We start from the raw sequence: 23,761 nt of genomic DNA, 5'->3' as shown, positions 1-23,761 counted from the left end.
TTCGAGCGAGATCGTTGCTGGTTCCCCTGGACTGGCTCATGGGCGGGTGACACATGAAATCTTTCGAGCGAGATCATTGCCGGTGCCCCTAGACTGGCTCATGTGCGGGCGACACATGAAATCTTTCGAGTGAGATCGTTGCCAGTGCCCCTGGACTGGCTCTTGTGCGGGTGACACAAGAAATTTTTCGAGCGAGACCATTGCCAGTGCCACTGGACTGGCTCTTGTGCGGGGCCGTTGTAGGATTTTCGAGCGAGATCGTTGCTGGTTCCACTGGAATGGCTCGTGTGTTTTTTCTTTGTTTTTTTTTGTGCGGTTCTGTTCAGATCACAACGAAGTCTTAAGTATATATATATATATATATATATATAGTTAATGAATTCAACGGGATACACTGTCTGCAAGTCGTTGGGTTACCATATTATCCTCCATTTTCTAATTGATATATAAATTTAGGGTAAAACACCCCCCCCCCCTTTACCCGCTCCCACTTATTACACTTGATATAACACTAGTGTAACAATAATTGGGTACGCTCCCAGCAGTACATTGGATAGATACTATCCCTTAGTGGGTTGAATCTTCAACCCCTAACTCTCTTGCATTATATATATATATATATATATATATATATATATATATATATGGAGTTTTAGCACTTTAGCTGCTATTTCTGAACTTCAGTATGTGGTGAAGCAACTGTTGCTGATCCCTTAATTATGTTTATATATATATATATGTATAGTTTTAGGGAAAAGAACCAAGGTTCATGAACTCATCGGTGAAAATCCACTGTCACATATAGAAAAATTTAATAAGTAAAAGCACAATAAATAAGTATAATATAATACAAAGTATATATCATAAGATAATGATAATAAAACGACTACACGTGTTTCATAACCAATTTTCAAATAGAAAGAATATTTAAATCAATTAAAACTATCGAAAATCAATTCTATTCAAAAATATAGCTAATCTTCAGGTCAAAATACAACAATAATAATAATAAAAGAATGTATATATCAACCAACAATAAATAACAAATGAATGTATATAAAATACTTATTATATTAAGATACAAAAATATTATTAAAAATATCAAAATTATAAACGTTCCAAGATTAACTTTACATTTATTATAATATAAGCTAACAGAAATACTATATGCAAAAACTAATTTTAACGAATCTTTCGTTTAAAATATATTTATATTTTATACTGTGAAACTTAATTTAATTTTAATTTTTAACAAATTGAATGAAATTGAGTTTTTACCTGTAAATTTGGATTTTTATCCCTAATATATATATATATATATATATATATATATATATATATATATATAGACATAGATATAGATATAGTATACACTAGCAGTATAGCGCGGCTTTGCTCAGGATTAAGTTGGAATTATTAAGCTAATCAAGTTCTTTATTTCAAACCAAACTAAGTAACATGACGTCAAATTTGGGCAGAATCAGTGTTGCAACTGGAGCGCATGGGTTGAGAGTTTGATCAGGAGAGGTGATCAGGTTACACATGCCATCCCTTTGAAAACACCACTGCCATCATCTAACCCCTCTTTGCTCATGGGTTAGGAACCCTTCCAGCAAGGAAAATAGAATGACCAAAGGGGCTCCCGATCCTCTGTGTCAGAAGCGGTTCTGTTCAGATCAGAACGAAGTCTTAAGTATATATATATATATATATATATATATATATATATGAGAACACGGATGTTACAAAAGTAAAACGTTAATGTTCGAAACTGCAGCAGTCCTTAGATAATTCTTTATTCTGTATATTTCTCATTTTGTCCTGTTCTAGCGTTTTGCGAAATTTTTCTGGAGAACATTATTTTTCATTGTGGTTGGGTCATTGATGACCTCTTTCTAGCATATTGGATGTCCACCTAGTGGTCATCCCTTATACACGTGTAATACAATTTTTTCTGAATTCTCAGATTTGTTATATGCTAGGCCACTTGGTTTTAAATTGAATTAATATTCAATTTATCATCCTATCTATCTATCTATATATATATATATATATACATATAAATAAAAATAAATAAATAAATAAATAAATTTTTAAAAAATCTTCTTTAACTCTTCTTCCCTCCCACCCCAGCTAGCCAGTCATACTGTCTCTTAAGACAGTAAAACATTCCTTCAATATACACAAGAGAAAAAGGCCAGGTCAGTTCCTTCTCAATTTTATTCGATTGTCAAAGAATATGTATGAGAATATGTATATGTATATGTATTTTTCCATATGTGTATTTTCATACACTGTTTTTAACACTGTTTTTAACAATTTCACCTTAATATCAGAGAATGTGTGACAATCAGTATGTAACACTACAAAGTTCATACAAAGCTTTATACTTTAAATATATTTTATCATCAAAGAATGTATATATGCATTTTAATACTCAGACTGTTTTTTAACATTTTTTTATTATTCTCAAAGACTTTTGATAATCTTTTTCTAAAAAAGTGAAACCGGTTAAGTAAATAAATATTTTTTAAAAATAAGTGCATTTTCAAACCTTCTTTCATATATATTTCCACTCGTACGGTATTCCACAACTTTACTTTATTATATATATATATATATATATATATATATATATATTTATATATTTATATGAGCAACACACACATACGTATGTACACCAATTGCATACATATTTTTTGTATGCATACATGTTCGTATGTGTGTATGTGTGTGTTGCTCGTATATCAACAAAACACATACACCTTGCCTTACATATATATACGGATAAATGATTTGAAATAAATATATTTTGGAAATGGCGATTTATGGTACAATACCTAGAAACGTGAAAATCAGACCACATGGGTTTGTTTACATCAATTTGGAAGAGATAGAGAGAGCGCGCTCTCCCTCTCTATCTCTCTCCCTCCCTTACACACATTTATCTCTCTTTCTTTCTTTCTTTCTCTCTCTCCCTGTCTCACACACACAGCAACATTACACACACACACATGCTGCTCTCTCACATTAACAAAAGAACTTCACATACACAGCACACTTTCTGTCTCGCATACTCACTATAAAAAGATAGCGTCTATTTCTTTTTGGCAACATGTGTTTTGTGTGTAATGTTGCTGTGTGTGAGAGAAGGAGAGAGAGAGAGAGAGAGAGAGAGAGAAAGAAAGAAAGAGAGATAACCGGCATATGTGTGTAAGGGAGGGAGAGAGAGAGAGAGAAGGTATTTTTTTCTTACCACACAACTGTTAAGAAATAGCCGCCCTCTCCTACTTTTTTTGTTGTCAGACGCTGGCAAAGAAAATGTACTCTCCTTCACCCTCCTTCTCACAAACACACTATTTCTGTCTGTCTCTCTTTCGCCTTCATGCGCGTACACACAGAATTGACTTCGCCGTGTCAACAAACTTCAAAATTGGTAAAAGTTTATCGATTTTTACAGCTAAACGCGGGTACCTCTGAGAGAGAAAGTTCACTAAAATGCATATAGGGTCATTCCGAATCTTCTCCTAAAATTGGAGCGACATGCGTGCTAATTTGTGGACGTGCATAAACCACATTCATGTACACACACACACAAACATCCTCTGTTTTATAGATATAGATATATATATAATATTGATGACCCTGAAAAAAATTTAAAAAAATTTTGTCCCTTTTCCGCGAGCTGGGTTCGAAACGGTATTCTAGTTGTTCAGGACACTGGTATTTCCTTTGTCCCGTCAACGAGCATGGTTATTTATGGCCATAGGAACTTGATCTCTGACCCTTTCTGGTCACCAAGAGTTTAAAGGAGATAGGAACTATGAAAAAGTAACTCAGCTTTGGAGGGAACGGACATAGCACTGTTACGTACGGTATGTCTCTTTCTCTGGCTGATTACCTGATATATACAGGATAGCTAGATGGACGAGAGGGGAGTCGAGGAGAAGCAGTTGGTGAAAAGGCCAGTCAGGGAGAAGCCAGATGGACAGAGCAGTCAGTGAAAGAGAGACAGACAGATGGAACTGTTGCGGCTGGCAAGTTTATGTAGTAGTAGACTGCATTAGTCAGTTCTTGTCGAAGTAGTAGGAGATTTGATAAAAAAAGGAACTTGTTGCGGTAAATGTTTGTTTATATTTTTAAAGAAAGTGTACTTGCATTGTAAAATGTTTGTTTTTTAAAAGAAAAGAAGAAAAAAGAACTCTGTGTCGTTAAATGTTGTTAAAAGAAAAGAAAGAAAAAATGAGCTGAGTTGTTAACTGTGTTGTTAAAAGAAAGGAAAAGAAAAGAAAAGCAAAAGGAAGAAGCAAAAGAACTTTATTGTTAAGTGACTCTTGATAAACGAACTTTGTGATGTGAAATGATTGGAAAAAAAAGAAACTTTGTAATGTTAAATGTTTGAAAAGAATTTTGTTGTTAAATGTGAAATGTGTTTTTTTGAAGGAACTATTGTTATTGAATGTTGTTTTCGTTTTTAAAAAAAATTTAGTTTGACTATGCAACATATTGTGTGTGTTATTTCTTTTGTTGTTATTGTTGCTGACTCTACGGGCTTCGTGGACTCCTGATTCACTGAGCGTCGTCGTCGCACGTGAGTTTTCTTGGAGGTCCACGTGCGGCGTAACAACTGGTGTCAGAAGTGGGATTAATTTGCTGCAGTGAGTCAGTTATCCGCTATGGCCTCGGAAGGGGCACGTACGAAGGGCCAGGCAAGGAAGGAAGAGATATCCCTGGCCACAATTTTGCGAATGCTGGAGGAACAGTAACAGAGTTTTACTGAACTCATGAATGAGCAACAGCGGTTGCAAGGAGATCACCAGTAGTTTAAGGAAGAGTTCAATGGAATGAGTGGCGATGTCGCATGGTGCAAACAACAAAAGGACAGGCTTGACAAGAGAATGGAGTACATGGAGAAATTTTGTGCTGCCGAGCCAAAGGTTGCTAAACCTGATGTAGTTACTGTTGCTGCGCCATCTCGTAATGCTCCGACATCTGGGCCCGGGTCTCCTGGGGTTCAAAGTAGCTGTGTAGTCCCCATTAGGAAGAAGCCACAGGAATTCGATGGCAAAGTGTCTTGGGAGGCCTACCGAATTCAGTTTGAGATGCTGGCTGACCAGAACGACTGGGATGAGGGGCAAAGAGCCATTCAGCTTGCCACCAGTTTGAAGGGTCCTGCACTGGAGGTGCTGGGCCAGCTGTCAAAAGCAAACAGGGGTCGTTACTCGGCGCTGGTTGAAGTTCTCCAGAGGAAGTATGGCCCTATGTGCCAGAGCGAAATGTACAGGGCACACTTCCGCACCCATGTCAGGGCTAGAGGGGAGCCCTTACAGCAGCTTGCCCAGAACTTGGAGAGCACGGTGCACAAAGCTTACCCTACAGCGACCCCCGACCTCTTGTCTCTTCTTTTGAAGGAACAATTCATAGATGCTCTGGACAGTGCAAATCTCAAGGTCCAGGTGAAGCAGACACGGCCAGGTAGGATCCAGGAAGCGCTGGCTAGGGCTCTGGAATTTGAGTCGTATGTCAACTCTAGCACCGGAAATTTCCGAGTGAGTTGCAGCTCTGGATTCCAGGCAAAGAGAGGAACAGTCCATGAAGCTGAAGGATGTGGGAATAGTCATGGACTTTGTGAGCAGAATGAAGAGATGACTGGTGTGTGTTGCTGGCACTGTGGGAGACCTGGACACAAGCGGCAGGATTGCTACAGCTTGAAGAAAGAGAAAAAAACAGAACGATAGGGCAGGGTCTGCTTTTAAGGGCGAGTGCTGGACATGTGGGAAAAAGGGACACATGAGCTATGACTGCCCAACAAGAACTAAGGAAAGGGTAGTGAAAAATCAAGAAAGAGAGTCGGAAAACTAAGAGGAGCTGGTGTTAAGGGGCAACCACCAGCCAGACATTTCAAAGAAATGTCCCACACTCGAGATGGCATGCAGGGTCCGTGATTGACAGCATACGAGTGGGTGGGAGAGTTAACAGCCAGACGTGTTCTCTGGTGATCGATACAGCCTCAGGACAGACTTTTGTGAGGCCCGATGTATTGCAGCATCTAGACCTGCAAGAGTCATCGCAGCAATTGTGTGGTGTTACCGGACATTGTACTGAGCTGAGAGGATCGGTTAATGTCCAGATTGATATTGCCAGACTAGAAGTTGTGCTTCCGGTCTATGTGGTGGAGATGGAGGATCTGTGCATTTTGGGATTGGACTATTTGGGATCGATGGCTTGCCAGCTGGACTTGCGTTCTATGAAGCTTTCGGTACAGGGAAGACCAGTCCTTGTTAAGGTGGTTAAAACGGACCACGCCCAGTAGCGAGGTAAGAGCACTACAGACAACAGTGATACCACCGAGGTCGGAAAAGCTGCTCCAGTGTCATGTGAGCGACCCGTTTGATGGCTGTCTGGGGCTGGTGGAGCCCGACAGACGAGGCAAGATGAAAGCTGAAGTGACGGTCGGATGAACACTGGTGGAAGCAGGAGCTGATGAAGTGCTGATTGTGGCAGCCAATTTTTCGACAGTGGCACAGAAGATTTGTAAAGGACAAATTGTGGGACTGTGCCAGGCAGTGGACCAGCAGCAAGGTCAGTTGCCTAACTGCAGGAGAGTAGTTGAAGGAGGTGGTGATCTGCCTGTGCATTTACAGGATCTGTTCGCACGGAGTCGCCAGTGCTTAGATGGTGCTCAGGTGTTGTGGTTGAGGAAGCTATTAGCGAGGTATGCTGATGTGTTCTTTGCAGGAGATCTAGACCTTGGTTGCACGGACCTGGTGGAGCACCATATCGACACGGACGGCTATCGCCCGATCAAGCAGCCAGCTCGGAGGATGGCCCCAGTTCAGCAATGGGAAATGGAGGAAGTGATGAAGCATCGACACGACACCAGGACTAGTGAGATCCACTTTAAGGAGGGTGATGAAGTGTGGTTCCATAACCCCCGGCGGAAAAGAGGGCAGTCATCGAAGCTACAGAGTCCATGGGAAGGACTTTATACGGTGATGAATCGCCTGTCCGATATGACGTACCGGATTCGAGGAGGCAGGAGGACTTCTCTAAAAATTGTGCATGCGAACCGTCTGTGGAAGTACCATGGGTCTGGCCAGTTCAGCTGGAGCACACCTTCAGGGGTTGGGTCCACTTCTTAAGAAAGTCGGAGAGAGAGAACCGCAAACTGCGACAAGTTGATCAGAGAGCCAACTTTTGCTGCTCCGGGAAATTGACGTCATAGGGGTGTGCATTTTGAGAGGAAGGAGTTAGAAATGCTGTTTGCTTTTGTCAGGCCGACAAAGGTCTAGGGAAGGGGTAGTGATACGACCGCCGAAAAAAACCAAAGAAAATGTTATGTCCTCTTCCGCGAGCTGGGTTCGAAATGGTGTTCTAGTTGTTAGGACACTGGTATTTCCTTTGTCCTGTCAACGAGCACGGTTATTTATGGCCGTAGGAACTTGATCTCTGACCCTCTCCGGTCACCAAGAGTTTAAAGGAGATAGGAACTATGAAAAAGTAACTCAGCACTGTTACGTACGGTATGTCTCTTTTTTTTGGTTGATTACCTGATATATACGGGATAGCTAGATGGACGAGAGGGGAGTTGAGGAGAAGCAGCCGGTGAAACGGCCAGTCAGGGAGAAGCCAGATGGACAGAGCAGTCAGTGAGAGAGAGACAGACAGATGGAACTGTTGCGGCTGGCAAGTTTATGTAGTAGTAGACTGCGTTGGTTTGTTCTTGTCGAAGTAATAGGAGATTTGAAAATAAAAAGGAACTTGTTGCGGTAAATGTTTGTTTATATTTTTAAAGAAAGTGTACTTGCATTGTAAAATGTTTGTTTTTTAAAAGAAAAGAAGAAAAAAGAACTCTGTGTCGTTAAATGTTGTTAAAAGAAAAGAAAGAAAAAATGAGCTGAGTTGTTAACTGTGTTGTTAAAAGAAAGGAAAAGAAAAGAAAAGCAAAAGGAAGAAGCAAAAGAACTTTATTGTTAAGTGACTCTTGATAAACGAACTTTGTGATGTGAAATGATTGGAAAAAAAAGAAACTTTGTAATGTTAAATGTTTGAAAAGAATTTTGTTGTTAAATGTGAAATGTGTGTTTTTGAAGGAACTATTGTTATTGAATGTTGTTTTCGTTTTTAAAAAAAATTTAGTTTGACTATGCAACATATTGTGTGTGTTATTTCTTTTGTTGTTATTGTTGCTGACTCTACGGGCTTCGTGGACTCCTGATTCACTGAGCATCATCGTCGCACGCGAGTTTTCTTGGAGGTCCACGTGTGGCGTAACAATATATATATATATATATATATATATATATATGTATATAAAATATATATATATACAAGCACAGGGGTGGCTGTGTGGTAAGTAGCTTGCTTACCAACCACATGGTTCCAGGTTCAGTCCCACTTTGTGGCACCTTGGGCTAGTGTCTTCTACTATAGCCTTGGGCTTACCAAATCCTAGTGAGTGGATTTAGTAGACGGAAACTGAAAGAAGCCAGTCGTATATATGTGTGTGTGTGTGTGTGTGTGTGTGTGTGTGTGTGTGTGTGTGTGTTTGTCCCCCCACTATCACTTGACAACCGATGTTGGTGCCTTTATGTCCCTGTAACTTAGCGGTTTGGCAAAGAGACCGATACAATAAGTACTAGGCTTAAAAAAAAGAATTTGTTCAACTAAAGGCGGTGCTCCAGCAAATGACTGAAGCAAATAAAAGAATAAAAGAAATACATATATATAAACTATGTAAAAATGTTTCAGCTTCAAAACTGTGTTCATGCTGGAGCACCACCGTTGACTGTGCTATGCCATTATTTGAAACCTCCTCTGATATGTGGCATTTGGTCAATGAGGGAGTCTAATGCTGCTGCTCTCATCTGTGTTTCCTGCCGTGCAGTAGGCTCGTCTGGAACCCTAAACAGGAAGAGATCCAGTTTTGTTTTAAGGATACTTACATCCACACCATGAAGGTCTCACAGGCATTTTGGAAGGATATTAAAGAACTGTGGGCCCTTGAAGCCCAAGCTGTTGCAGTATCTGGTCCTGTATTTTAATGGCGATGCCAGGATCTTTGGCACTATGCAATGGCACCCCGCTCTGCAGTTTGAGTAACTTCCAATGCCAAAGTTTGGTACAAGGCTTTCTAGGATTTTCTAAATGTATATCACTGCACATTTCTTCTGCCTTCATGCTAAGGAGAAGAGTTTTAATTCTTTCAGTCTTCCCCAGTAGCTGATATGTTGCACGGATACAATTTTCTTAGTGTAGTTTCGTTGGAGTGCTATGAGTTCTGCCATGGATTTTATATTGTGTGGTGACCATAGTTGGGACCAGCAGTGTAAGCGGCTAAGGACGTATGTCCTCCAAAATATCATAAATGTCTCCTTTTCTCTTGTTTTGAAAGTTCAGAGGATCCATCCAGCCAATCATCTGCATTTTATTACCAAATTGGTAATATGCACTTGGAAAAATGCATCATTGCTCATGTCAATGCCCAGGTCCCGAACTGATTTTGATTCAGGGATTTCAATTCCTCCTCCTGGGCCAGTGTATCCTGTCTGCATGTCATTTAGCTTTGTGTGCTGGCAGCATAGGGCCTGAAATTTTCCTGCAATAAAACTGCATGTTGTTTTCCTCAGCCCACCTGTGTGTGTGTGTGTGTGTGTATATATATACCGGAGTAAGCACATAAATGTGAATCAAGGTGGAGAAAAGAGTACTCAAATACCAGAGGTAGAGTAATATGCTTTATTCTATTTTAACAAAACTGTCTGATGAATGGGAACGTGAAACTGAGTTTTTGCTATATTTCTGCTGCTTTTAAGCACCATTTGAGCATGGTCAATGCCAGTGCCGCCTGTCTGGCTTCTGTGCTGGTGGCATGTAAAAAGCACCATTCAAGCATGGTTAATGCCAGTGCCAGCTGACTGACCCCATGCTGGTGGCATGTAAAAAGCACCCACTACACTCTCAGAGTGGTTGGCATTAGGAAGGGCATCCAGCTGTAGAAACCTTGCCAGATCAGTTTGGAGCCTGGTGCAGCCTCCTGTCTTGCCAATTCCCAATCAAGCCATCCAACCCATGGCAGCATGGGAAGTGATCGTTGAACGATGATGATGATGATGACGATGATGAATATATATATAATATAACTAGATCAAGGATATAAATCCTCTTAAAGGGATGTCAGCATCCAAGTTCCCAGGTTTTATCCAGTGTATCAGTGAAAAACCAAAGATGTTAGCTTTGAATTGATGGATATGGGTATACTATATTTCATGTATGAGAAAAAGAAAATAGAGAAACTGATGTGTAGACATCAATTCATTAGAACATGATACAATTCTGAACAATATCAAACTCAATTTCACCTACAATTGTTTCCATGTGAAATTAATTCAATTTGAGAAATTAAATTGAATTAAATTTCCATATCAAATATTGTTAATTGGGTATTTCATCAGGAGAAGAATTTGATAGAAAGGAGCTACATGCCAATGTGTTCTTTGACCCTTGATAGACTCAGACATGTGTGTTTCAGTAACCAATGTATTTTTTAAAACTTGTTATTTATGTATATGTAAATGCAAATTTGTTCAATGCATTTGTGTGCATGCATGTGTAATGTGTTGAGAAACAAAAACAAAGTATGATATTTTGATACTATTTCTTTAAACTAGAAGCTAAAAAACATTATTCCTAATTTACACTTTTACTTATGATATATTGAAATGTCATTAAAGTATCTAATCACTTAAGAAATTTATTGTAAGTCACCTAGTTGCAATCTAGAAATTATAGTTAAATAATAAATATTTCTATAATTTGTAATCTTAAAAATCAGCTTGATAAATAGCAGAGTAAATTATTATTTTGAGCACGAAACTCTGGTTAGCTATTTGCAAGATATGTGGTTTTCATTTAAAATTATCTTTATCCTCTTAGCTGATCAAGTACTTTTCTAATTGTTCAAGCATTACCACATAATATATATATATATATATATATATATATATATATATATATATATATATATATATATATCATCATCATCATCATCATCATCATCGTTTAACATCCGCCTTCCATGCTAGCATGGGTTGGACGATTTGACTGAGGACTGGTGAAACCGGATGGCAACACCAGGCTCCAGTCTAATTTGGCAGAGTTTCTACAGCTGGATGCCCTTCCTAACGCCAACCACTCAGAGAGTGTAGTGGGTGCTTTTACGTGTCACCCGCACGAAAACGGCCACGCTCGAAATGGTGTCTTTTATGTGCCACCCGCACAAGCCAGTCCAGGGGCACTGGCAACGATCTCGCTCGAAAATCCTACGGGAGCCAGTCAGGCGGTACTGGCAACAGCCACGCTCAAAATGGTGCATCTCATGTGCCACCCGCACAAGAACCAGTCCAGGGGCACTGGCAATGATCTTACTTGGCTTGCCGGGTCTTCTCACGCACAGCACATTTCCAAAGGTCTCGGTCAGTAGTTATCGCCTCGGTGAGGCCCAATGTACGAAGGTCTTGCCTCACCACCTCAGCCCAGGTCTTCCTGGGCCTACCTCTTCCACGGGTTCCCTCAACTGTTAGGGTGTGGCACTTTTTCACGCAGCTATCCTCATCCATTCTCACCACATGTCCATACCAGCGCAATCGTCTCTCTTTCACACCACAACTGATGCTTCTAATGTTCAGCTTTTCTCTCAAGATACTTACACTCTGACGGGTATTCACATTGACATTACACATCCAACGGAGTATACTGGCTTCATTCCTTGCGAGCTTACGTATGTCCTCAGCAGTTACAGCCCATGTTTCACTGCCATGTAGCATGGCTGTTCGTACGCATGCGTCATACAGTCTGCCTTTTACTCTGAGTGAGAGTCCCTTTGTCGCCAGCAGGGGTAAGAGCTCTCTAAACTTTGCCCAGGCTATTCTTATTCTAGCAGCTACACTTTCAGCGCACCCACCCCCACTACTAACTTGGTCGCCCAGATAGCGGAAGCTATCGACTACCTCTAGTTTTTCACCCTGGAATGAGATAGAAGTTGTTTCCTGTTTGTTTACAGTCTTTATTGCACCTGAACATCTGCCACAAACAAAAACTAACTTGCTAGTTAACCTGCCTTTGATGTTGCTGCACCTCTTATGTGTCCATAGCTTGAACCGGGTACATCTTATAGAGTTACTACCTACTCCTTTTCTACATACTGAGCAGGGCCATCTACCTGAAGGGGTTTGTGTTTTATCTACCTTCCTACTTATTAGGATTTTGGTTTTAGCTAGGTTGACTCTAAGGCCCTTCAATTCTAGACCTTGCTTCCACACCTGAAACTTCTCCTCTAGTTCTGATAGTGACTCCGCAATTAGGGCAAGGTCATCAGCATAGAGGAGCTCCCAGGGGCAACCTGTCTTGAACTCCTCTGTGATTGCCTGGGGGACTATGATAAATAAGAGGGCACTCAGGACGGAACCTTGGTGAACCCCTACCTCTACCCGGAATTCATTGCTGTACTCATTTCCAACCCTCACCTTACTGGCAGCATCTCTGTACATGGCTCGCACAGCTCTCACTAACCATTCTTCTATCCCAAGTTTCCTCATTGACCACCAGATAAGGGATCGGAGACCCTGTCAAAGGCTTTCTCCATGTCAACGAAAGCCAGGTACAGAGGTTTATCCTTAGCTAGGTATTTCTCCTGCAACTGTCTCACTAGAAATAAGGCATCAGTAGTGCTTTTACCTGGCACGAACCCAAACTGCATCTCATCTAAATTGATTCGCTCCCTAATTAGTTGGGCTATGACCCTCTCTGTAACTTTCATAACCTGATCTAACAGCTTGATGCCTCTGTAATTATTTGTATCTAAAGCGTCACCTTTACCTTTGTAGCAGTTGACTATGATGCTGCTACACCAGTCATTGGGTATGACTCCTTCGTGTATCACCTGGTTCGTAATACGGGTGACTAGGCTATAGCCAACACTGCCAGATATTTTGAGCATCTCTGCAGTGATTCTTGATGGGCCGGGGGCTTTCCCGGTCTTCATACTCTTAATTGCTTTATCTACCCTGGTACTATCATCTCGGATAGCTGGTCCCTCTATTGGGTCGACATACGGCAGGCTCTCTTTCTCCCATTCATTCTCTTTATTAAGCAATCTATCGTAGTGGCATCTCCAGACCTCTTTCTTTGCATCCTCATTTAATGCAAGCGTACCATCATCCATGCGAACACATTTCTCTCTTACAACATCACTATTCTCTCTCCTACACTGTTTTGCAACACGAAATACCTCGAGTCTTTGGTCCTCACGGCGCAGAACATTGGCAAATCTTTCCTTATCTGCTTCCCCTCTGGCTAAATAAACCTGTTGCCTAGCCTCCCTTCTGGCACATTGGTACAATTCCCTGCTACCACCGTTCTTCCAGTCCTTCCAAGCCTGTTTCTTTTGTCTAATAGCCCTGTCTACCTCCTTGTTCCACCACCACGTTACTCTGGGTCGGGAGGGGACCTTACACCACCCACAAATCTGGTCGGTGGCTTTCAACAGGTTGTCCCGCAGAAATCTCCAATTGTCTTCCACGTTGTATGATGCTATATCCCCTTCTATTTTGTTAAATGCTTCAAGTAACTTGTCTCTAAGTCTCTGTCCGTTTGCAGGGTCTTTAAGCTTCCACACCCTTCTCCTCCAAGCCTGTCTAATTCTGGGCACCCATTTTGCCTTGATCCCAAAGTCGCTAACTACTAATCTATGTCGTGGGGTACATTCTTCGCCAGGGTAGGTTTTGGCATTTATAAGCCGCCCTCTTTCCCTATTTCCGGCGAGGATGTAGTCGATTTGGCTAGAGTGTCTGCCGGAGCAGTAGGTGACTAGGTGACTGGCAGGTTTCCTGAAGTTGGTATTGCAGACCATAAGATCGGTTGCATCACAGAACTCCAGCAGTCTGGTTCCCTCCTCGTTGCGGGAACCGAAGCCATAGCCTCCATGTATGCCATGGAAGCCTCCAGCACGACGTCCGACATGACCGTTGAAGTCTCCAGCCACAAAGAGAAGGTCCCTGTCACTCGTCGACGAAGTAGTTTGCAAGAGGGTGTCATAGAATTGGTCTTTCAGACCATCTGGTAGCCCCGGTTGAGGTGCATAGGCTGAGATGACAGTAGCTAATCTATGATGAAGCACTAGTCTGATCTTAAGTACTCTGTCACTTACTCTAACGACCTCGATTACCTTATCCACCCATTTCTCCGCTAGAAGTATTCCTATATATTTGTTTTGCAAGATTTTTGATGTGAAATCGTGTGTTGAAACAGATGTTGTTGTACTTGGGGATGGTCATATTGCCAGTTTAGCCAATAAAAACACACGCACTGTATATTTGGTATTAATTTGCTTCAGCTTTATATTACATTAATCTTAATCTTATTTCGGCCAGAGTTCTTTCGTCACACTTCTGTGACCTCATCAGTGGTCCTTTGTTTCCTTCTTTCTTATGTGTGTCTCACCTTGCTAACTATCAGCCATTTTGTATTTTCATTTGTGTTTTTATTGGCTAAACTGGCAATATGACCATCCCCAAGTACAACAACATATATATATATATATATATATGTATGTATGTATGTATGTATGTATGTGTGTATGTATCAAGGGTTGAACAGAAAGAACACAAGAAGAAAAAGTTAGATGAAAGCAGAGTGCATGGAAAACTAGACAAAAACTTAATGGATGAGAAATTTAAACAAAGACACAATACAGGGAATATTCGCAGCTGAGTTTTCCTACACACACACACATTTCATTCTTGGATTTGGTTTGCAAGATTCTTTATGTGAGTTCGTGTATTGAAGCATATTCTGTTGTGTCTGGGGAGAGTCATTTTCTTTTTGTGCCTTATAATTTAACACACTCACTGGTAAAATTTCCATTTATTCCTTATTTTTATTTTCCTAAAATTTTCATTGCATCTTGCAACCTTTTCAATAGTCTTGACTCTGTCCAGAAATTTTGGAAGGGAAAATTTTACTGGTGAGTGTGTTAAATTATAAGGTACAAAAAGAAAATAACTCTCCTCAGACACAATATATATATATATATATATATAGATATAAAAGCAAAATTAATAGAGGTCACAAAAGTGATAGAGGGTGGTGACTAGCACTGCTTATGCTAAAATAACAGTTAAATTAACTCCAAAGCCACTAAAGTACTATATTTAATGACTGACGAAGGGAGGTAAGTCCTTAGCGTATATAACCATATTGCAATTTCAAATTTTGGTGTAGACCACCTTAATTTTCATCAGCGGCTCTTAACACTCAGTGTTAATTTCAACTTCCTTCGTCAATCTTATAAGAAAAACCTCTCTTTGTCAGTCATTAAGTATAGTATTTTAGTGTTAATTTAACTCTTATCTTAGCATAAGTAGTGCTAGGCAGTACCCGCCATCACTTTTGTGACCTCTATTAATTTTGCTTTCAGGTTCTAATTGCTAATAAATCACCTTTCTAATTTGTTGTTTACACTTTCACTGTTTTGAAAATCAGCACATGTTTTCAATGGTTTTTCTTATAAGATTGACAAAGGAAATTGAATTTAACCCTAGGTGTTAAGAGCCACTGATGAGAATTAAGGTAGTCTACACCAAAATTCGAAATCGTGATATGGCTATATATCCTAGGGACTTACCTCCCTATGTCAGTCATTAAGTATAGTGCTTTAGTGGCTTTGGGGTTAATGTAACTCCTATTTTAGCATAAGTAAGCACCCTCCATCACTTTTGTGACCTCTATTAATTTTACCTTTAGGTTATATTTGCTAATAAGCCACCCTTATTATATAATTTATTATATATATGTATATATATACAGATATATAGATATGTGTGTGTAAAAATGTGTTTATTATGGTACTTCGACCTTAGAGTCCCACTTAGCATGAGGCATTCATGTATAGTAATGCCCTTATATAAATAAATATGTGTGTGTGTGTGTGTGTGTGAGTATATATATATATATATATATATATATACACACACATCATCATTTAATGTCTGTTTTCGATGCTGGCATGGGTTGGATGGATTTGATAAGAGCTGGCTAGAGACTAATTGTTTGTTATGACATGACCTCTACAGTTGGATGCTCTTCCTAACACCAACCACTACAGAGAGTGCTGGGTGCCCTGTCTTTCATTCTGAAGGAGAGACTCTTAGTTACCAATAAATGTAGAAACTCCCTGAACTGTGCCCAGTCTATTTGTATTCTAGCAACTACACTTTTAGAACTTCCTCCACCACAGCTAACTTGGTTGCCTAGGTAACAGAAGCTATCTACTACTTCCAACAACCCCCACTGAGCAGTTGAGTGAGTCTATTGTCAGTACATTTTTAGTGCTGATTGTACCCACACATCTACCACACACAAAGACTATTTTCTCTGTTACCTTCCTGTGATACCACTACACCTTTCATGTGTCCAAATCTTGCAGAATTATAGAATTTCTACCAACACACTTCTACATATTGAACAGAGCCATCTTCCTGAAGGGATTTGTGTGTTTTCCTACTTACTAGGACTTTGGTTTTTGTTACATTAACTTTAAGACCCTTAGACTTCAGGCCCTGCTTCCACACCTGAAATTTCTTCTCTGGGTCAGGTAGTGATACAGCTAAAATGGTCATCAGTGTAGAAGAGATCCCAGGGGCAGCCAGACTCAAATTCCCCTGTTAAGGCCTGGAGGACGAAGATAAACAATAGGAGGCTGAGAATTGATCCTTGGTGAACTCCTAACTGAACACTGAATTCATTGCTATACTTGTTGCCAACCTTCATCTTGCTAGCAGCGTCGCTGTACGTGGCTTGTATAGCTCTCATTAACCACTCATCTATGCCTAGCTTCTGCATTGACCACCAGATAGGGGAGTGGGGAACCCTCTCATAAGCTTTCTCCATGTCAACAAAAGCCAAATACAGAAGCTAAATACTTCTCCTGCAGTCGCCTAACCAGTAAGATAGCATCAGTCATGCTTCTACCTGGCACAAATCCAACCTGCATCTCATCTAGACCAATTCACTTCCCAATTAATTAAGCTTATGAGCCTTTCTGTGACTTTCATCATCTGGTCCAACAATTTCATTCCTCTGTAACTATTTCTGTCTAGCTGCTAACTATAATGCTGCTACGCCAATCATTGGGTGTGACTCACTTGTAGGCAACATGATTAACTATATAGGTGACTAAGCTATATCCCACTCTGCTAGATATTTGAAGCATCTCAACAGTAATTCCTAATGTACTGGGGGATTTCCTTGTCTTCATATCCATAATTGCTTTATCTATCAAGCTGCCGTCAATTCAGATAGCTGGTCCCTCATTCAAGCATCTTAACAATCTCACCAGACCCACCTCTCAATGTGTCTACATTGAGTATGTCAACTTTAAGGTATGGCAGGTGTGAGCTGGGGATATAGGAATAGGGGACAGCATTCTGCATCTGAAAAGAAAGCTCATATTACATTTCCCAGACATGTCCTCAATTCAAATAGGTTTAAACCTGCATTTACTTCACCTTCATTCATTTGCCTCACACAATCTAAGTTTACCAGGGAGTAGACCACTAGATAGAAGAGAGAGAGAGAGAGAGAGAGAGAGAGAGAGAGAGAGAGAGAGAGAGAGAGAGAGATCATTCCATATAGGTTTCTGGTGCAGGTTTTACGAAAGAGACTTTTAGTATAAGTGGTGGGCAAACAACCAAGCAGCACAGCTGCCCTAAGCCTAAGACATAAGGCCACATAAAATATCCAAACAAAGTGAAAAGGGGAAAAAAAGTACATTTTCACTAGGATTGCTTAATGTAGCTACTATTTGACATATAGCATGGAAAAAGGCAAGGTTTTAGACATAATATGAGTGAGATAATTTAATGTGAGAATCCAAACAAAACAACATTTTTAAAAAAAGCATATTTTCACTAGAATTGCTTAATGTAGCTATTAATTAATGTATAACATAGAAAAAAGTGAGGTTTTAGACAGAATAAGAGCGAGATGAAATATTTTAAGAATTAAAGCTAGGAAAGAATAATGGAACTGCTTATTTGAAAATTAGGATTACTTAACTTTACTAGTTAACATACAGCATGGAAATAAATGAGGCTTTATAGATAATATGTGTGATATGAAGTGAGGTGATAATTACAGCTAGGAAGGAAAAACAAAGTTGTTTATCTCAACATTTCTTCTTTATACACATCTGTTTCATATGACTAGAATCACAAATATGAGGTAGGACCTTAGGAAGCTATTTTACAGGGAGCAGAAGCAATATACCCTCGTGCTGAGGTCAAAACAGCTAACAGGTGTCATGAATGATTAAGCAGCATGGCTGTCCCATGTCAAAGGTATAATCCATATAAAATAACCAAATAAAGCGAAGAGGCGAAAAAAGTACACTTTCATTAGGATTGCTGAACATATCTACTATTTAACATGTAGCATGGAAAAAAGTGAGGTTTTAGATGTAAGATGAGCAAGATAAAATAAAGTGAGAACCCAAGCAAAATGAAGTGGGGACTAAAACACATTTTCACTAGAACTGCTTAACCTTTTCGATACCTACCCAGCTGAAACTGCCTCTGGCTCTGTAGTACAAATGTCTTGTTTTCATAAGTTTTGAATTAAAATTTTCCACCAAACCTCAGTCACAATTTATGCTCCTAACACTAGCATAATGATAACTAAGTTATCTAAATTCTTTGTTATATTCAAAATTAATTGAAAGAAACACAGAGCATCTCAAAATAAATACAGTAATGAAATATAGCTACTATTTAACATATAGCATACAAAAAAAATAAAGCAAGGTTTTAGGCATAATATGAGGTGACTAGTTATGTAAATAATGTACTAGTTATGTACATAGTTATGTAAATAATGTACATAACTAGACTAGTTATGTAAATAATGTACATAATTCCTCATCTCTTAAATATAGAACTTTATTGATGAAGTTTCTTGTATATATCATTTCCTGTCTCTATCATTTGTTTTATAAATGTGTGTGTGTGTGTGTGTGTGTGTGTGTGTATACACACACATACATATATAGATATATACATAAATATATATACCCCCCCCCCCCCATATCAAAAAGAAAAGTCAGGTCACTCTCAAGTGCTATCAGTCACTCTTGTTCGCTACTGGTAACATGTAACCCAGTACAACCTGTTACATGGTCGGGTCGTCAGCGACTAAACTGGCAACCCCACCACGTTTGCTTGGTGAGGAGAGTGATAGTTGGACACTCTGCAGGACGAAAAATAAAACTTGTCATAAAGAGCAGAGGAACTCATGAGTAGTTAACGGCCATCCAAATATATATACGTGTGTATAATTACTTTTCTTGGTGTATTTAATTCCATATATTAAGGGGAAGATGGGACTCCTTAACTATGGTGAAGGCATCCCATCTAGGAGAGGGAAACTCTGTTATAGAACCAGGTCTTTGGTTGCTGAGGGTCTCCTTAACAAGGAGCAAACTCTAACTCATAGGGTAGACTAGGCTATCCAGTTTGTTTATAGCGGCTCATCTAGGAGATGGAAACCTCTGAGATAAAAGTTGTTCTTGGTACTGTGGCACATATGTGCACAATATTCTTGCTATCATCACTTCCAAGTCTAGCTGGTTCTACACAAGCCTTCAACACTCAAATCAAATCATATGTGTGGGTTTTCTGACAACTTACATTTATTCATTCAATACGGCATAGTTTCAACCAAAAGAAAAATTCCAAAAGTCCTCTGGCAAGAGAGTGAAAGTGGCAGGGACAGGTAAAGGATATTACTGGAAGTCTCTTGCTGGATCTCTACACACCGGCAACCATTGAGTGATGACCATTCCAGCACAGAGCTTGTGAGTAACTGTGCTGTCTGTGTCCTCCAGGGTGACAAAGCAGGTCTATTTAGACACGGCACTGCTTTTCCCAACAGGAGGTGGGGTGAGAAAAGGAGCCCCAAACATTGCTTATTCACCTTAGTTGAAACATGAAGAAATCTAAGAATATTAACCTTGGCTCTTGGAATGTGCACACTCTCCAAGACAGTCACTCAGCTCCAGAACAAAAAACAGCACTGGTTGCCCTTGAACTAAAGAAATACAAAATTGACATAGCTGCACTCAGTGAAACTCTTCTTGCAGGATCATCACAGTTAGAAAAAAGTAAAGGTGGATACATATTTTTCTGGTGAGGGAGAAATGAAGCTGAGCCATGCCATGCTGGTGTTGGTTTTGCCATCAAAAGAGAAATAGCAAGATCCCTTCTTTCTCTACCCAGAGGTATTTCTGATTGCATCATTACACTAACATTAGAACTTGATCACAACACTTGTGCTACCCTTATCACTTGCTATGCCCCAACCATAGTCAGCAATGAGCAGGAAAAGGATGAATTTTACAACCAACTCCGTGATGTCATCTCCAGTTATCACCATAAGGATAAACTTATCCTTATGGGTGACTTAAATGCTTGTGTTGGTACTTACTATCAGGCATGGGAGGGAGTACTTGGTCACAATGGTGAGGTCGAATGAACTCCAGCAGTCAGCATATGCTCTCCATCTGCAGAAAATTCAGTCTAAGCATCACAAATACTTTTTTTCAACAGTGAAGTTGTTGTAAGATGACCTGGATACATCCTACATCTAAGGATTGGCATCTCATCGACTATGTTATTACTAAGAAATGAGATATTAAGGACTTTAATATTACATGTTCCTGACTATTCTCTTCTCTGTAGTAAGGCTATGTTCCATCTGAAACACACAAGACTACAAAAGTCATCAGTACCTAAGGTGCATTAATGTTCTGCCTTTGAAAACTTGAAAAGCAGGCTGAGCTATCTATCAAGTTGGACACTGCACTCAACACTGTGGATATCAATGATGACATAGAATCATCTTGGAAGGCTCTGTATGATGCAACGCACTCTGCATCTGTAGAGGCTCTTGGTCTTCCTGTTCGTAAACATCAAGACTGGTTCAAGAATAACACAGATGTCCAACAATCGATAAATAAAATGTACAGCTCTCACCAAACTTGGATAAATGATAAGAGCTCATCCAGAAAAGAGAATACCTACAAGAAATGCAGAGGCCAGGTCCAACATGCTCTGAGACAGCTGAAGGAGGCTTGGTGGTCTTTCAAGGCTACTGAACTCCAGGAAACTGCAGACAGAAAGGATTCTAAAGCCTTTTATGATGGCCTCAAGAAAGTGTATGGTCCTCAAGAAAGTGCATGGTCCTCAAGAGCACAGTGTTACTCCTATTTTTTCATTGAATACAGAGACATTGCTGACTGACAAATCTGACAGATCACTTGGAAGCCATGTTGAACTAACTCCACCTTAGTCACTAATGATGACATCATAATGTCTGTTCTACAGCAAACTATAATACTGGAACTGTCTCTGGAGCCAACCTTCCTGGAAGTAGTAAACTCTATTAAACAGATCTCCTCTGGTAAAGCACCTGGCAGAGATGCTATCCCACCTGAAATTTACAAACGTGGTGGACAGAAGCTTTTTAAGAAACTACATGACCTCTTCATAAACATCTGGAAGGTAGGCTGTGTACCACAGGACTTCAAGGATGCTTCAATTCAACATCTATATAAGAACAAAGGAAACAGAAGTGTCTGTGATAATCATCGTGGAATATTGCTTCTGTCTATTGCTGGTAAGATTCTTGCTTGACTAATTCTTGACAGGATCATCAAACATGTAAATGATATCAATCCATAATCACAGTGCAGATTTCGCTCTGGTCATGGGCACTATTAACATAATCTTTTCTCTCCAACAGGTCATGGAGAAGGTACATGAGAAAAATCAAGAGCTGTTCTTGATATTCGTTGACCTTACTAAGGCTTTTGACACTGTTAACCGACAATCACTATGGAAAGTTCTGAAAAAGCTTAGTATACCTAACAAGATGTTGAATGTTATCATCTTTCATGAGGGAATGAAGGCTGCTGTTGTGTCTGGCGGGGAATCATCGGCTTCCTTTACTGTTACAAACAGCACAAAGCAACGTTGTGTTATGGCTCCTGTTTTGTTTGCACTCTTCTTTTCAGTGATGCTGAGGTATGCTTTTGGTAACAAAGTGATGTCAAATTCCAGTTTCAAACAAGTGGTGCACTATTCAATAATCAGTGTTTTAAAGCCAGGACACTGCTATGCACCAGCATCATTTGTGATCTACTTTTTGCATATGAATCTGCACTAGTAGCAACCTCTTTAGAAGAAGCTCAGGAACTTCTAGACCAGTTTTCTGCTGCATGTAAAGCCTTTGGTTTGACCATCAGCATCAAGAAAACAGAAATAATCTGCCAATCTTGCCCTACTCCTAAACAAATTTGAGGTGTCAAGCAGAGGCCACTGGTTCACAATTTTCCTGACACTCCTAAACAGGTATATGTTGATCGTAAAGAAAGAATACGTTGTTGGAGCCTCATATGTCGAAACCAACGGGAGAGTTCATCATATATATATATATATATATATATATATATATATAGTCAATCCAAACATGAACAAGCAAGAAAAAACATGAAAAAACAACAACGCGAGGACATGGAATAAGTACAGTGTTATTGGACGCTCAGGAAAGGAAAGAAAAGAAAGAGGATTTCACATTTCGAGCGGAGCTCTTCATCAGAAATATAGGAAAAGTCCAAAGAAGGGAAGACAGAGAAAGAAAATCGACAACGATGCACACGCGGTCACATATTGTATGTATGTATGTATGTATGTATGTATGTATGTATGTATATATACACACATACGTACACACACACATATATATATACCACATTTACATATACATAGGAGGAGTATATATATATATATATATATATATATATATATATACACGTAAAAGCACCCACTACACTCTCTGAGTGGTTGGCGTTAGGAAGGGCATCCAGCTGTAGAAACTCTGCCAAATCAGACTGGAGCCTGGTGTTGCCATCCGGTTTCACCAGTCCTCAGTCAAATCGTCCAACCCATGCTAGCATGGAAAGCGGACGTTAAACGATGATGATGATACACACACACACACACACGTGTAAGGTCAAACTGGATGCTAAGATCAAGGGATGTCTGGAGGCTGTGGTGTAAGCTAATGGCAGGTACTGTGAAATTTTTTGATCTAAAGGATAGTGGTTTCTTTTCTTTTTATGCAAACTGTCAAGTTTAGCCCAAATACCCAATATATATAAATACCCAGTATGTCTCTCTTTCTCTTTATATATAGTACATTAAACCAACAAATGAATTTATCAAATAAGTAACCTGTGATGCCAATTTAAAATATAGCAAATATACTTGTACTCTTATTGTGCACACATTTGTCTCAAGCTGTAAGAAGTAATTTCTAAATTTGGATAATGAAGCACAAAAGTATCTCTTTTAGTGCATTTAAATAAAAATGTAAAATGCTGACTTACTCGTTTAGGTGGATTGGAATCTGATGAACCTGATTAAGAAAGAAAATAAAAGTATTTTTTAAACTGCAAAATAAAAAAAACAAAAACAAATTTTTTACATTTCTTCATTTATTTCTAATATGATACTGCAAATACAAATTTTGAACTGATCATTTAGAACAATGTTAACTACTGAACAATAACATAAGTTGATAGGTATTATGGGACAAGTCAATTAATATTCTGGAACGTATCTCACTTTATATTTTTCTTAAGATAACTGTT

General features: G+C 39.5%; 1 protein-coding gene and 1 pseudogene across 2 annotated transcripts in view; one reads left to right on the top strand and one right to left on the bottom strand.

Annotated features, from left to right (window-relative positions):
• The window catches only part of LOC106878777 (general transcription factor 3C polypeptide 3), a 551,001-nt gene that overhangs the window by 245,299 nt on the left and 281,941 nt on the right, over positions 1–23,761 (bottom strand). For both annotated transcript variants that reach the window (XM_089359125.1, XM_089359126.1), the window contains exon 15: positions 23,498–23,526. In XM_089359125.1, the coding sequence (XP_089215251.1) occupies positions 23,498–23,526 (29 nt within the window). The remainder of the gene's footprint in view (positions 1–23,497; positions 23,527–23,761) is intronic.
• On the top strand, positions 4,747–5,873 carry LOC149133720 (uncharacterized; annotated as a pseudogene).

This window comes from Octopus bimaculoides, chromosome 10 (genome assembly GCF_046866305.1).
Source record: "Octopus bimaculoides isolate indiv1 chromosome 10, ASM4686630v1, whole genome shotgun sequence".
NCBI classification, from domain to species: Eukaryota; Metazoa; Mollusca; class Cephalopoda; order Octopoda; family Octopodidae; genus Octopus; species Octopus bimaculoides.
Note: the sequence above shows the minus strand (reverse complement) of the source record. Positions and strands in the feature narration are given on the sequence as shown.